General features: G+C 38.3%; 1 protein-coding gene across 6 annotated transcripts in view; it reads right to left on the bottom strand.

Annotated features, from left to right (window-relative positions):
* ARHGAP28 (Rho GTPase activating protein 28) overlaps nucleotides 1–14,870 on the bottom strand; it is a 220,910-nt gene that overhangs the window by 72,371 nt on the left and 133,669 nt on the right. For all 6 annotated transcript variants that reach the window (XM_077778096.1, XM_077778095.1, XM_077778094.1 and 3 more), the window contains exon 3: nucleotides 6,728–6,945. In XM_077778096.1, coding sequence (XP_077634222.1) covers nucleotides 6,728–6,945 — 218 coding nt within the window. The remainder of the gene's footprint in view (nucleotides 1–6,727; nucleotides 6,946–14,870) is intronic.

The following is a 14,870-nucleotide window of genomic DNA, read 5'->3' on the forward strand; positions in this document are numbered from 1 at the left end:
CATGGGTTATTCTTAGAACTGCAAAAGAATCCCTCTTCCTCTGCTAGGAAGGGGGAAAAAAAGTAGAGCTAAAGAGAAGGAAACATGAGTCATAACAGAGGAAAGTCTCTCACCATAAATTTCTGTTGCCATGAGTCCAAGTGGAGGCAGAGGTCAATAAATCCATGTCTTTCTACGTCTCCTACTCTGGGCGCCTCACTTCAGTAAAAGGACCCAGGCCTTCGGCCAAGTGGTACAGATGATGGCATGGCATTCATTACTCTCTCTCTCTCTGTCGCACGCGCGTGCGCACACACACACACACACACACACACACACACACACACAGGCCCTCCACTGAGATCACATCATTGGCAGTGATGAGCTCAGGTTAGCACTCTTGGAACCGCTGTACTAAGACAGACAGGGTGGGCTCTAATAAAGGTGTTTACCTCCTTTGCTAGAAAGTGTACTTGTTCCCACCCACTGTTGCATATTGAAGATGCTATGGTGCTGTCCCCCAACGAAATTATCTACACGTAGAAAATAACTGGAACGTCAAGTATTTCCTATGTTAAGAACTAAATCACTACTGACAGATACATGGAGAGCAGCAGCAGGTTTTCCATTACGTGTTCAGCAAAAAGAACAAAAGCTTAGCTGATGACCCCGCTGACATGTTGACTTCTGGCTGGGGCTGGAACTGTAGCTGTGGTTTTGTTACTATAGGTGCAGACAGGCCACGGAGTTATTGGTGGGTTTAACCGTTTAATTGTTCACTCCTGAATTCAAAAGTCTCTGTTTCCTTCTTTGTAACAAGGCACGCAAGCATTTTGCTCACGTCCTCTCGACTGCCTTGAGGGAATTGCTTTCTCTAACCTCCTCCTTCTCAAGCCCCCTTGCTTTATCTTGCCAGTTGACCGTTTCTGCAGGGAATTGCTGAAATCCCTTCTTCATCCAGGATCACTTCCAAAAGAGGAGCTGGGATACAACAATAACCATCTGGCTACTGAGAAAAATGAAAGCGCAGTTTTATTCAGGCCTCTTCTCCCCAGGGCCATTGGGCATTCAGTCATGAACTCTGCATGATATGCGCACACTCACCCAGACTTGAGGGGACATCCATAGATGTTAGCGTGCACTGATCGCTGCATGTAGCCATCCACCAGCCAACACTGAGAGCCCACTACATGCGGGGCACGAAGATCGACTCTGGTCTCTGTGGAGTATATTGTCAGCTGTTTACTCCAAAACCAGCCACCTGCCTTCCTGAGTTTTTCCTTTTCCAGGGACTTTTGTGTCCAAGTAAAAAAATGTCAATTTCTTAGGCTCTCTTGCAGCTAAGGATGATCACAAAACATTTCTGGGCAATGAAAAGTAATTGGAATTCTACAGAGTAAGATTTCCAGGAAACTAAGGTCAGAGAAAACAGAGTAAGATGGTGCAAGTTCCAGGACCATGGATATAGTGCTAGGAATGGCCCTGCCAACTTGTAAGCAAAAGGATGAAGGTTGCATATGACAAAACAGAAAGATAAGAGGAAGACAGATCCATGCTAATGCAAAGGAACACCTACCTTACCTTCTTCTTAAAGAGAGAAAAATAAATCTGTATTCGTATAACTCATGATTTCTTGGGTTTTCTGTTACATGCAATAAAATGGAAATATAGGTGACATAATCATTTTTTTAAAACTTTTTGTTTTCTTTTTTGAGAGAGAGAGAGAGAGACAATGTGAGCAGGGGAAGGGCAGAGAGAGGGAGAGACAGAGTCCGAAGACAGGCTCCAGGCTCTGAGCTAGCTATAAGCACAGATCCTGACATAATCATAGTTTTAAAAACAGGGTGCATGACTATATTTACACAGTCAGTTATGTCAGTCCCACCCTTTGACTAGTTGTTTATCAGTTATGAAATTAGAAATAAATTAGGTTGACTATTTTGCTCAACTAAATGTGTTACTGAAAGGAACATCTGATTCACATCTTCACATTAGACACAAATGTATTTGGGCCCCAGAATTCTGCTCATGATGAACAGTACTGTAGATCCTGTAATATACATCCAGAGGCTGAGTTAGTATTTGCGATTTAGTATGTAATAGCTCTACTAACACAAGGGTTAAATATTCTATTCCTTTACGGCTAGAATTCCACTGAAAACTTTATTTATTGGATATTTAATTAAATCGTAAAATTTTATTTGGGCCCATAGAAATAGTCATTTTTCACCTTGCTGATTCATATTTCTTAAGTTTCCAGTACATATTATGTACTATTTTTATAATAAGGAAAAGCACATTTTTTGGAAGGAACAAAGAAATACTACTGAAGAATCAGCGTAGAACTGGATCGAGATAGCAAAATGCACATACTGCTTTCTCCTCCCCCCACAAATCACTCAAAGTGTCAAAAGAGATACCTTTTTCAAAGAGGAGATCTAGAAACCACTAAACATTTCCATTAGCAGAACAGAATTGTTGGATGTTTCTGGAAGATAAAAAGCAAGCAAGAATGGTTTGATAAGGGTAGAGGAAAACGTCGGCCTTAAAAAAGTTACAAGAGAAAAACGTGTCAGATAAAGGCTGGTATAGAAAAAAAGGTCAGATAAAAGATAAAGGCTGGTATAGAAAAAAAACACATATCCAACACAAGAATAAAGAGGACAGTAAGGCCTCCCCAATACAGAAGCCAATGGCCAAAGTGACTGAAGAATGTTTTTCTGAACAAAGAGGGCAGGAAAGCTTCCCTCCCTCTAACACTGAACCATGGGAAGCAGCTAAATACAAGTCCGGGATAAAACCCAACAAGTGTCCTCTTGTTGACAAAAGGACCACTTGCACAGGGAGTGGGGTGGGTGCTGTCCTGGTACAGTGGTCCTGGAGAGGAAGTTAAATTGCCCTTCCTTGGGGCCTTCTACAAGAATATAGACAGGAGAATAAAAAGGGAAGTTAAGCTTCCCTGAATAGCAATCAATCAATCAATCAATCAATATTTCTTTAAGACTATCATTACTTTGGCATTGACACCATATTTGCATGTCTTTAAAGTGAAGTGTGACAGCTAACTGCCACACTTCACCACTCACACAGGCCCACAGTGCTATCCACTAGGAGAGTTCTGGGGAGTAAACAAGTCAATATAACTGCATAGGAAATATACAGTCATTACCTATGTTCATCAATCGATCAACCAGCCAATCAACCTAGTCCCACATTAATAAATAGGAATTAACACCAAAGATCAAAATCAACTGAACAATAGTAATGTGATGATGCCAAAAGTAAGCAGATGACCCTGAAGAAAACAGTAATTCAAGGAAAAGAAGACTGCTGCCTTGGAATTGAAGGTTTAATTTAGTACCTTCAGGGTGAAAAGGGGCTACTGCAGCCAAGAAACAAGAACAGAGCACTAAAATAAAGAGGAAGACAGGGGAAAGGAGCGGCCTCAGCTAATTAACAATGTGACTGTTAATTTTTTTTAATTAACAAAAGGCAGAAGCATCAATGCCACCATGAATACATGATGTTATTATGGTAAATTACGAATACAAAAAATGAAGTGGAAAGGACAGCCACAGATGCACACAAACCAAGCCTGGAATAACAAGAGAACATTTAAGAGGCACTGAGGCTCAATCCAAACAATGCAATAATCATCTAATGGGAGTTCGAGAAGGAGATTAAGTGAGAAAAGGAAGGGACTAAATACTGGTTTTAAATGTTAGAAGACAAAATGCAGAACCTGAAGAAAGAATGAGCTCTCATATTGAAAGGGCTCTCTTAGCAGTGACCACGATGAATGTTTTAAAATGGTAAAACTGGTGAAATTCCAAGGTTCCAAAATAAACATAAAATTCAAAAAGCTTCCACATTTGTATATAAAGGAACTCATTCCTCATTGGTAGAGATAGGCGACAGTGCAGGAGAGAAGGTAATGAGTGGGTAGCTCCAAAATTCTGGAAGCAAATTATCCTGAGCATGGGGTTCAGTGTGCAAAACAAGTTAAGAAAAGACAAGTGTAATCTGTATTTCTATCTTTTAAATAACTGAATTTATATCTTCACTAGGTAAATAAACTGGGTTAGATTCATATGTCTAAGATTAATGCAAAATTACCTTTTGCAACCAAATCTTCATTAAGAAAGTGAGATGGAAACTTTAGGTGATTGTTCTATTTATGTAGGTAAATGAAGACAAAGGAAGAAATACAGAGTAAGAGAGGATGTAGGGGTGAGGAGACAGAGAGGCACATAGAGACAGAGAAGAAAAGAGGAAGTGAAGGAGGAGGAGACACTCAGAGAGACAGACCAGGGCTGAAAAATACTCTGGGCAAGAGAAGGAGGGAGGGAGCAACTGGTATTTATGCTGTCAGGTTCTGATAGGAAATTTTAAAAAGTTTCGGTACTTTTCTAAGAAATTTCCAAGTCTATTTACTTGCAGGAGCAGGTGCTGAATTTTTTTAGGGAGAAAATCTGTGAAGATGTTTATCAGGCCTGATATAATTGTAAACATACCATACATACATACATACATACATATATATATAGAGAGAGAGAGAGAGAAGGGGGGGAGGAAAGATAAATGCTAGCTTTTTACATATTTTTGATGGAGAACAATCTGGATTGTGCATCTGGATATACAGCGCCAGGCTTTCGCTGACTTCCAGGTGCTGCAAGTCTCTGGACAGTACCGAGACCTCTACTCCCTAGAATATATGGACTTCCATTCAGCCTGTCTCCCTGTGACACACCCATTCTCTGTTCACTCTGGAACTGGGGCTTCAGCAGCAAGACTGGAAGGGAGAAGAGGAAGGTGGGCAGGAGGAAGAGCCCCAGGGGCCATTCCCTTTATTTACCACAAATATGGTCCTTTCTCTGCCTTTGCTGGAGTTAAACACCGGTTTCCTGCACCTGCGTGTTATGGAAAAGTAAAAGACCCTTTGTTTCTATTTACACTTAAAGCCCCAGTGAATAAGTGCCCGCTGCATACTTCCCTTTAGGGTGTAGATGGAGGAACACTGGTTCTACGCATCTTAGGAGTCCAAAGTTTTCGGACACCTGAAGACGCACTGAGTGCATTTTCTTGAGTACCTGCAGGATTCAGAGAAGCTGATACTCAACTACTTTGCGGTTTGCCAGGGAAGAGCAAAAATCTTAGTCCGGAGTAGTTGGAAATAGAAATAAGAAAGGAAGCACGTAGGCCAAGTTCTTAGGACTCTCTGAAGACAGTCTGGGAGATAAATACAAAATGACTCAGGGAAATTAAACCAGCAGGGTAATCCTTTTCTTTGATAGGCATCTTGGCTAGGACTCACATGGCTGAAGCCATTGCCTCAAGCTGTGGGTGTGACTTTGACTCAGCTACAGGTATAGAGAATCTCACTTCCACACAGGTACAGGTTTCAACTAGGCTGAAAGTTCAAACAGCACAGAACTCAAAATGCACTGCCTCGGGTATATAATTATGTACAACAGAAGGTTCTAGAACTGTACTGCTCAATATATTGGCTACCAGCCATATGTGATGATTTAGATTAAAATTAATTAAAATTAATTAAGACTAAATAAAATTAAAATTTCAGTTCCTTACACTAGCTACATACTGGATACACACTAGCTGTCCATATTGGACAGCACAGAATTAGATCATTTCCATCACTAGAAAGTTCTAGAGGACACTGTTATTCTAGGGCAATATTAGCATAAATGCAAAGGTTAACCTGGAAATGTGAGGTACCCTGGCAACTACCCCGTGTTATTAACATATCTAAGAGAAGACAGGACTTACAGATAACCTAAAGTAACTCAAATTGGAGGGTGCCTTTAACCCAAATATCCTTGAAGTTTTAATTTATGTCATCATTGATGTTATAATTAAACAGATAAGAAATGTAAATCAGAGTGATTAACTAACTTGCCCCAGGCAACTGTCTGTAACTGCAAAAAAATATCAAGTTTCTTTTTTTCTATAGACTAATTACCCCTAAAATTTGAGAATCCTATTTGCATAGAACCTCATATAGGATCTTGTACAGAAAATGTATCCAGTAAGTATTTTTTGAATCAATAATGCAGTTATTGATTTCAGTGATGCAATGAGTGAATGAATGAATGAGTTGTAAGGCAGAGTCAGCAGCAAAACCATCCTAGCAACAGGAGAACATGACTAACATCCTCAGAAGTAAAATTTATGGCCATGAAATTGCTAAGCGTAAGCTGGAATTTCAACTGGCCATTTCTCAGAAAACATGTGATGCTCCCCTTATGGTTTTTTGAATCATTCTCTTGCCCACTTAATTAGTGTTGGCATCTTTCACTTTGTACCATTTTAATTTGAACATAAAGGCTACCCTACCCACTCTCCCACTCCAACCTCCATTTAAAACTAACCACCTGAACTTGCTTAGAATATTTTGGGCCCACTTCTCCGGGGCTCCTTTGCCTGTCACAAAATTTCCATTCAGTGCTAGATTTAAGTAAAGGTTCTCCATATCCCATCCGTAAAGATTTGCTCCATTACCAAATAAGATCGTCTTCAACTCAACAAGGAAGGAATAAATTTAGTGTTGAGGCAGACTGCTGAGGGAGAAGAAATGACCACTTAAGTTTCAAATTTGTAAAATTTGCACTCTGCCATCTGCTTTAGTTTTCTCTAAAAGAGGATGGCCAACTTTTTCTAATATTTTTTTCACGTTCTCCCCATCACCCCTAAATCAAAGCAAAACGCTTGAGCCATGTTCATTACTTACAGGAGATTCGCTGACTCCAAAGATGTCTCTGACATCCCTAACAGATTGCTTGTTCTTTTTTCTCATGGTTTGAGTGTAAGTATTATATCTCTTTTTCACTGCAGCTGCTTGGGTTCGAGTCAGCGTAGAGAGCAAGGCTTTGCCATCCTCCTCTTCGTTACCCGAGATCAGGGTTGATAAACCCACATCTTGCAACCACTCTGCTTCGAGTTCTCCTTCTGTAAAATAACATTACCAACGAAAGGTCAGAACGTTCTCCATTTAATTAGACGGTATGTATATCTACAGGCCTGTGCATATCAGTGAATAGTAAACACTATGTTAAGACCAATCCTGGACCTGAGGGCAAGTGAAATAAATCAAACAGAGAAAGACAAATGCCATATGATACCACTTCTATGTAAAATCTTTAAAAAAAAAGATACACACACACACACACACACACACACGCTCACAGATACAGAGAACAGACTGACGGCTGCCAGAGGTGGGGGGTGAGAGGTAGGTGAAATGAGTGAAGAGAGCCAAGGGTACAGACTTCTAGTTATACAACAAATAAGTCATGGGGTGTAATGTACAGCATGGCGATAACAGCTAATAATCATGTATTACATAACTGAAAGTTGCTAAGACAGTAGATCTAAAACATTGTCATTGAAAGAAAAAAAATTCTGAACTATGGATATAAATAAGACTTATTGTGGTCATCACTTTGCAATGTATATAGATATCGAATCATTAAGTTGTATGCCTGAAACTTACATGTTATATGTCAATTATACCTCAATTTAAAAAAAAGGCCATCCTTTTTTCTGGGGTAATCGTGGCAAAGGCCTATAGGAATGAATGAAAAGTCTGTATGCTATTTTTTTAAGTAAGTCAGATTTTAAAGTATTCTCTGGGAGATTAAGGTTAATTGGTATATTTAGTAATGTAATTTTCCTTGCCAGAGAGAGTTAATTATAAGCCATATCTGGACTTCCAATTTCAAACAATGATAAAATGTGAATATTTAAACTAAAATTATAATAGAAAAAGAATGCCTTAGTGATGTAGGAAAGGGTTTTTCAATCACTCAAATGCTGGTTCAAATCCCAATGCTACCATATTCTAGGCAGACAGCTTTGGAAAGTTTTTAGATACCTCTAGGCTTCTGTCTTGTTGGCAAATGGAAGTAATAAGATGCATTAGGTGGCTATAATGATTGTTTTATCAATTTATTCATGATAGATGGCAAAGAATCTGGAACAGGGCATAAATTCAGTATATTCATTCTCTTACTTTTCTCCATAGTCTGAATATTAGGTAATCTTTCCTTTTTTCAGAAGTCAGTTAAAAAGCTTAAAATTCATCATAATGAGGCTTAACTGCTGTTGAAATTCAGATGTGCAGAAATAACTTAAAAAATTCAGAATAGCAACATCATATAACAGAAAATCCACTCCAGATACATTTCTGGGAACTATGCTGAACATGCATTACCTGAATGAGATTTGTTTAAAGGGCAGATCAAATTGATTTGTAAAAAGTCTGTCAAGTCATCAGTCTAAGAGTCTTGGACCCTGCTCATATTATTGTATCACATAAACAAAGCTTTCTAAATGTACTTTACAAGAATTTCTCAGTGAGGCAAATCTTTGCTATTGTGTGTGTGTGTGTATGCGCGCGTGTGTGCGTGCGTGCTTATTATTCATTTGTTTTATAAGCTATCCCTTTAACAGAAAAGGTAAACTTAGCAGCTCTAATCTAAAATAATAAACATTTTAAATTAGTGAGTTATGACTTGGAAATCTTCTCTTACTTAAGCCTTAGATAAGATTTTCATTTTTAAGACAAAATTTATAAATATGATTCAATATGAAAGTTTCAGAATTTGGATTTTTTTCCCCTCCAACTCTGTAAGCAGTAATGAAAGAGTGGATGGAAGGAGTTCAAATTAACAGACAAGGGTGAGGATGATCTAAATCCTTGGACTCAGACTACAGAATCTGTAGAATATATATTTTCCAGAGGGAAGAAATGTCTTAGAGATCAATGTTACCTCTGTAACACTGTGGAATAATTGAATCACAACCTTGTGCTCATTACTCCAGTTACTGAACATATAATTTCCACACAGAATACTCCTTTGAATTTCAGCTACATCTATTCAACCATCTACTCAACCACTACTTGACACTATCAGTCATACATCAAACTCAACATGTTCAAACCTGAACACATATTCTTCATTCCCAACTCTAGGCCTCTTTTCAGTATTCCACATTTCAGTAAGTGAAACCCACCATCCACCTAATTTAGCAAAGTAACAAACCTAGGACACGTTATTGACATCTCCCTCTTCTACACATCAAATCCAATATATCACCAACTCCTTTTTAAAAAAAAGTTTATTTATTTTTGAGAGAGAAAGCATAAACATGGGAGGGGCAGAGAGAGAGGGTGATAGAGTGGGTTCTGCTCTGACCGCAGAGAGCCAAACATGAGGCTTGAACTCACAAACCTTGACATCATGACCTGAGCCAAAGTCAGATGCTCAACCAACGGAGCTACCCAGGCATTTCTATCACTAAGTTCTTCTGATATTAATTCTTTATTATTTCTCAAAAATTCCCACTTTTATTTATGTCTTCTGCTCTGACCTTGGTCCAAACTACCATCATCTCTCACCTGAACTACTGCAGTTGCCTCCCAGTTTTTCCTCCCATTCTTGATTTCCCCTCCAATCCATGATCCATATTTTAACTAAATTAGACCTTTCCAAATGCAAATATAAGATTTCTAAAATATCACAGTTCCTCCTTGCTCTTGGGATTAAAAATAAAACCCTTGGAGAGCCTGGATGGCTTAGTCAGTTAAGCATCCAACTCATAATCTCAGCTCCGGTCTTGATCTCAGGGTTGAGTTCAAGCCCTGCGCTGAGCTCCACGCAAGAAGTGAAGCCTACCTTTAAAAAAAAAAAAGAAAGAAAGGAAAGAAAGGAAAGAGAAAGAAAGAAAGAAAAGAAAGAAAAGAAAGAAAGAAAGAAAGAAAAATCTTTCACATGGCCCACAGGAAATGAAACTACTGACCTTCTGGGCCACAGCTTGTACCATTCTCTCTTCATTCTCCCCTCTCTGGCAACACTGGTCTATGTTTGGTTCCCCAAAGGGCCATGTTATATTTTGTTACAAGGCCTTTGGACATGCCAATTCTTCTATTTGGACTCCTAAAAACTGGCCATTCAATCTCTTAGATCTCAATTTATGTATTTATTCCTCAATGAAGTCTTTTTTTCCTGAACCCTTCAATCAAAGTCAGGTCCACTGTTACCCATCCTAATCCTTCTGTGTGTCTTTTTCCTTCAAACAACTTTTCTCCCAACACACATCTAGTTATATCATTTCATTAGTTATTTTTTTTCCTCCTAGGTTATAAGCTCCATTAGAGCGGGGAACATTTCTGCCTTTGTTTATATCTCTAACATCAACATCTTGCAATGCCTGTGAGGAGTAGGTACACATATTTGTTGAATTAATTAAACCTCAGTTGAAATATTTAATTATTCTATGTCAAAAATGATGAATACAAAACATCAACTTTCAAAAATCGATGTAGCTGGTAAAAAATTAAAAAATAGGGGCGCCTGGGTGGCTCAGTTGGTTGGGTGTCCGACTTTGGCTCAGGTCATGATCTCATGATTTGTGGGTTCAAGCCCCCTGTCAGACTCTGTGCTGACAGCTCAGAGCCTGGAGCCTGCTTCCAATTCTGAGTCTCCCTCCTCTCTGCCCCTCCCTCACTCTGTCTCTGTCTCTCTCTCAAAAATAAACAAACATCAAAAAGAAAATGAAAGAAAAAATGAATGTAGCTGTCATACATACCATTCTATACTAAAAATCTACCTGGTTAGTAAACTTTATTAGAGAAAAATATCAAAACGGGAATAAAATAGAATACCTTGTAGAGACATAACAGTTCTGCATATAACAGTTATGAACTCTGAACTGAGTACATAAAATAACTATTTGAGGGTAGTGGAGAAGAACCAAGTATAGGCAGAAACTGAAAAATAATTAAATCTTGATACAAGAAAACGTACTGTGGGAGATCTGAGCCTATACAACTTTTCAACTAATGTCATCTTCCAATCCCTACACTATACCACAGGTAGAACACAAACAAATCCACAGTCTTACTTATTTGAAGAGTCAGAGGATGTAGTAGGGGATTATTACTAGGACATGTGGAAAGTGAGGGGGATATTCCTGTTATGAGGGAAACACACAGGAGAGTCTCCAAAACGCACAAACTCTGATCAAATCTTGACTACACATTAAACCAAAAAGGCATATGCAAGACTCCAGCATCCTATTGAAAACCAGCAGCTGAAAGGTCTAAAATAAATAAGCAAGGTTACAAAAGCTGCTTAGAACAGAAAAGATGGTGAGAATGAGTCCAATCCATGAAACTGCTATGAAATTAACTCCCGTTAGAGGAAGATAACGGGATACAGAGTCTCTGAAACACATCAGCAATGTTATAATATTACATTCCCAATGATGTTAAAATAGGTAGGATATAATAAAAAGGAAAACAAAAAAAAATGGACTAATTTGTCGAGAGAAAAGGTCATCAATACAGAGTGACTTTGAGAGGGCTCTGATGTTAGACAAGTACTTGAAGGAAAAGATTCTCATGAGTCAACAGTGAATTCCAGAAAAGAAATAAAAAATATAAAAAATGAAACCAAAATGCAAGTCACAGAATTAAAAATTAAAACACATTAAATAAAAAATTTGCTGTAAGGGCTTAACAGTATATTAGAGACTTCAAAAGAAAGGGCTAGTAAACTTGAAGATAAAATCAGTAGAAATTATCTAATTTCTAGAGAAAAATATTTAAAATTTTCAAGACAGAGCCCAAGAGACCTATTAGGAATGGTAAGTACTGTAATATATATAGTTTGAGTTTCAGAGAAGAGGGAGAGTAGTGCAGAAAAAAAAAAAAAAAACATTTGAAGAAATAATGTCCAAAAGTTTCCAAAACTTGTTGAAAAACCAGTTAGCTTAACTAATGCCAAGTAAGATAAATACAAAAGAAAACTGCACTCAAGCATCTTAAAGACAACCTGCTGGAAACCAAAGACAGAGAAAATTTGAAAGCAGTCAAAGGGAACATACTACACACCTGGGGACAATAAATATGAAGGCACTGAGTTCTTATTAGAAGCAGAGAAGATCAGAATATACTAAGATGATGTTTAAAAAATCCTGAATGAAAATAAAAACCTGTCAACCAATAATTATATGTCTAACAAAAATATCCTTCAAGAATAAAGGTAAAATAGTCATTATCACATGAATGGAAACTAAGAAATGTATCACCAGTGAACTTGCTCTGTAATATATGCTAAAGGAAGCTCTGTAGGGTAAAAGGAAAAGATGTCAGATGGATACTGGATATACAAAAAAGAAGTAGTGGAAGGGCACCTGGGTGGCTCAGTCGGTTAAGCATCTGACATTGGCTCATGGTTTGGGAGTTTGAGCCCTGTGTTGGGCTCTGTGCTGACAGCTCGGAGCCTGGAGCCTGCTTCAGATTGTGTGTCTCCTTCTCTCTCTGTCCCTCCCCTGCTCACGTTCTGTCTGTCTCTCCCTATCTCTCTCTCTCTCTCTCTCTCTCTGTCAAAAATAAACATTAAAAAAAATAAGTAGAGGAAATGTTAAACATTCAGGTTTGATTTCTTTAAAAGACATATGGCTACTTCCTCTTCTCTCAAAATTAAGTCTTAAAGCCTAAAGACATTAGAGCACAGCAAAGCAGTCATTTATACAGAGGAGCAGGGGTGTTGGAGCCCATGTGGGATGATCAGGGCAACCATGAAAAGGAGAGGGGAATTTGATACCATATGGAGGTGTTAATCAAATAAATACATATGTGTAAGACAGTGGATGCCAGTTTTCTCACTGCCTAAGAAGGGAATCACAAATACAGAAGGGAAGGGTAGAATTAACCTAGTTGATTACCAGACCAAATATAGAACACTTTCAACATCAAAATAGATGATAGTAAAAGAAAATCCAATAACAAATAACCCACTAAATAAACCAGGAGCCCATTCTGATATAAAGAAATAAGTTGAGAGCTTGATATAGAATGGGATATGTATCCAGTTTTAAAAAACCTTCCACAAAAAATATTTACTGATCACAAAGATGAAAGGAGTAACTTAAGGGGGAAACCTTATTAATACCACTTGAAGTGATGCAAGTGGCCATCATTATCAATGGGAAAATCAAAACTGTATGTCACTTGATAGGATGTAATGAAAAGAATACATCATGATCTGCCAAAGATGCAGAGACTGAATCCAAATCATCAGGAAACACCAGACAAATCCAAACAGAGGAACATTCTATAAAATAGCCTGTAATCTTCAAAACTGTTAAGGTTATAAAATCAAAGAAAAACTGAGAAACTATTCTAGATGTAAGGAAGCAAAAGAAACATGGCAATGAAGTACAAATGATTCTGAACTGGATGCTTTTGTTACAAAAGAAAATACAGGAAATATACCAACATTTAAATTTGGATTAGATAACAGTGATGTATCAAAACTAATTTCTTGGGACACCTGGGTGGCTCAGTTGGTTGAGTGACCGACTTCCGCTCAGGTCATGATTTCACGTTTCATGGCTTCAAGCCCCATGTTGGGGTCTCTGCACTGACAGCTCAAAGCCTGGAGCCTCCTTCAGATTATGTCTCCCTCTCTCTCTCTCTGCCCCTCCTTTGTGCTCTCTCTCTCTCTCAAAAATTAATAAGGAAACATTTAAAAATAGTAATTTCTTGATTTTAATAGTCATACTGTCACTATATAGAGAACGGCTGCACACACACACACACACACACACAAACACACACATATAGAGCCACGTCTATAATCCATACTCATCAGAGTTGGAGATTTTAACAATCCTCTCTGTAACTGACAGAATAATTACACAAAAGTGTGTGCATGCGTATATATACTTTGTAAATTAAAACATATAATACACCTATATATGTAATAGCTTAGATATATTCTATATATCTAAAGACCTAAGGTACTTGTGAGTAACAGGCAGTTGGCAAGTTACTCTCAAATGGTCAAAAGGCTTCAGACCAAAAAAAAAAAAAATAGTTATTTAAATTGTATTTGCAGCTTTTCTGTAGATTTTAAATTGTTTCACAATAAAAAATATATATAGAAGTTCATCTAAACAGCGCTGTATTGATGGTGGTACAACGTAAGTGGATGTTACACACCTGACAACAGTGCCAAGTGCTGCTGTCTACAGCAAGGGCTGCGGGTAACACCAGAAGCTAAGAGAAAGGGATGGAACAGGGAGGTCGCCAACACCTTGACTTCCAGGCTCCACAACTGCAAGAAAGTATATTTCTGCCATGTTAAGCCACCGGGTTCCAGGGTACTTTGTTACAGCAGCCCTACTAAACGAATACAAATGACCCAGTAATAAAAAGAGAGGAACTACGGATAGAGCGGATGAATCTCACACACACTACGTCAGTGAAATAAGTGAAGGAAGCGAAGCCCCAAACTAACCTATGACACAAGAACATCAGAATCATAGTTCCCTCCGGCCAGAGTCAGCAAGTCATGGGAGTGATGAGATTGGGGAAAAGCAGGAAGACATTTTCGTAGGTGACTGAAATGTTACCTTTCTTGATTTAACGTGAGGCTACAAAGTTAGCATCCATCAAACCTCACTGAATTGTACACTTAAAGTTCTGTGTGTATAGTTCGAGGGGAAGAAAATCCGCAAATAAATATTGAAGTCTAGTTAATAAGTATGCTTTTGGTAGAAGTTTAGCGAACCGGAAAAGATTTCCTGTGTTCTCCAGGCTTGACCAAATGATAGTAGAAGCCATGTGTCCCATTATTAGAGGAGTTATAAATATAGGGGGGAAACAAAGAAGAAGGAGTCAACAATAAAGCTTATGGTGGTGAATGAGAACGGAAGGTTCTCAGTATGAACTCCTGTGTTTTAATGCAGATAGCCAGCTAGCAAGTAGGAAAAAAGGGATGAAGAATAACAGCTATTTTCCTTCATGGGTCTTTCTACGTTTCTGGATCCAAAAAGGCAAAATGCAAGAGTGTAGGTAAAAG

This window comes from Crocuta crocuta, unplaced genomic scaffold, assembly GCF_008692635.1.
Source record: "Crocuta crocuta isolate KB4526 unplaced genomic scaffold, BGI_CrCroc_1.0 scaffold26, whole genome shotgun sequence".
NCBI lineage: Eukaryota > Metazoa > Chordata > Mammalia > Carnivora > Hyaenidae > Crocuta > Crocuta crocuta.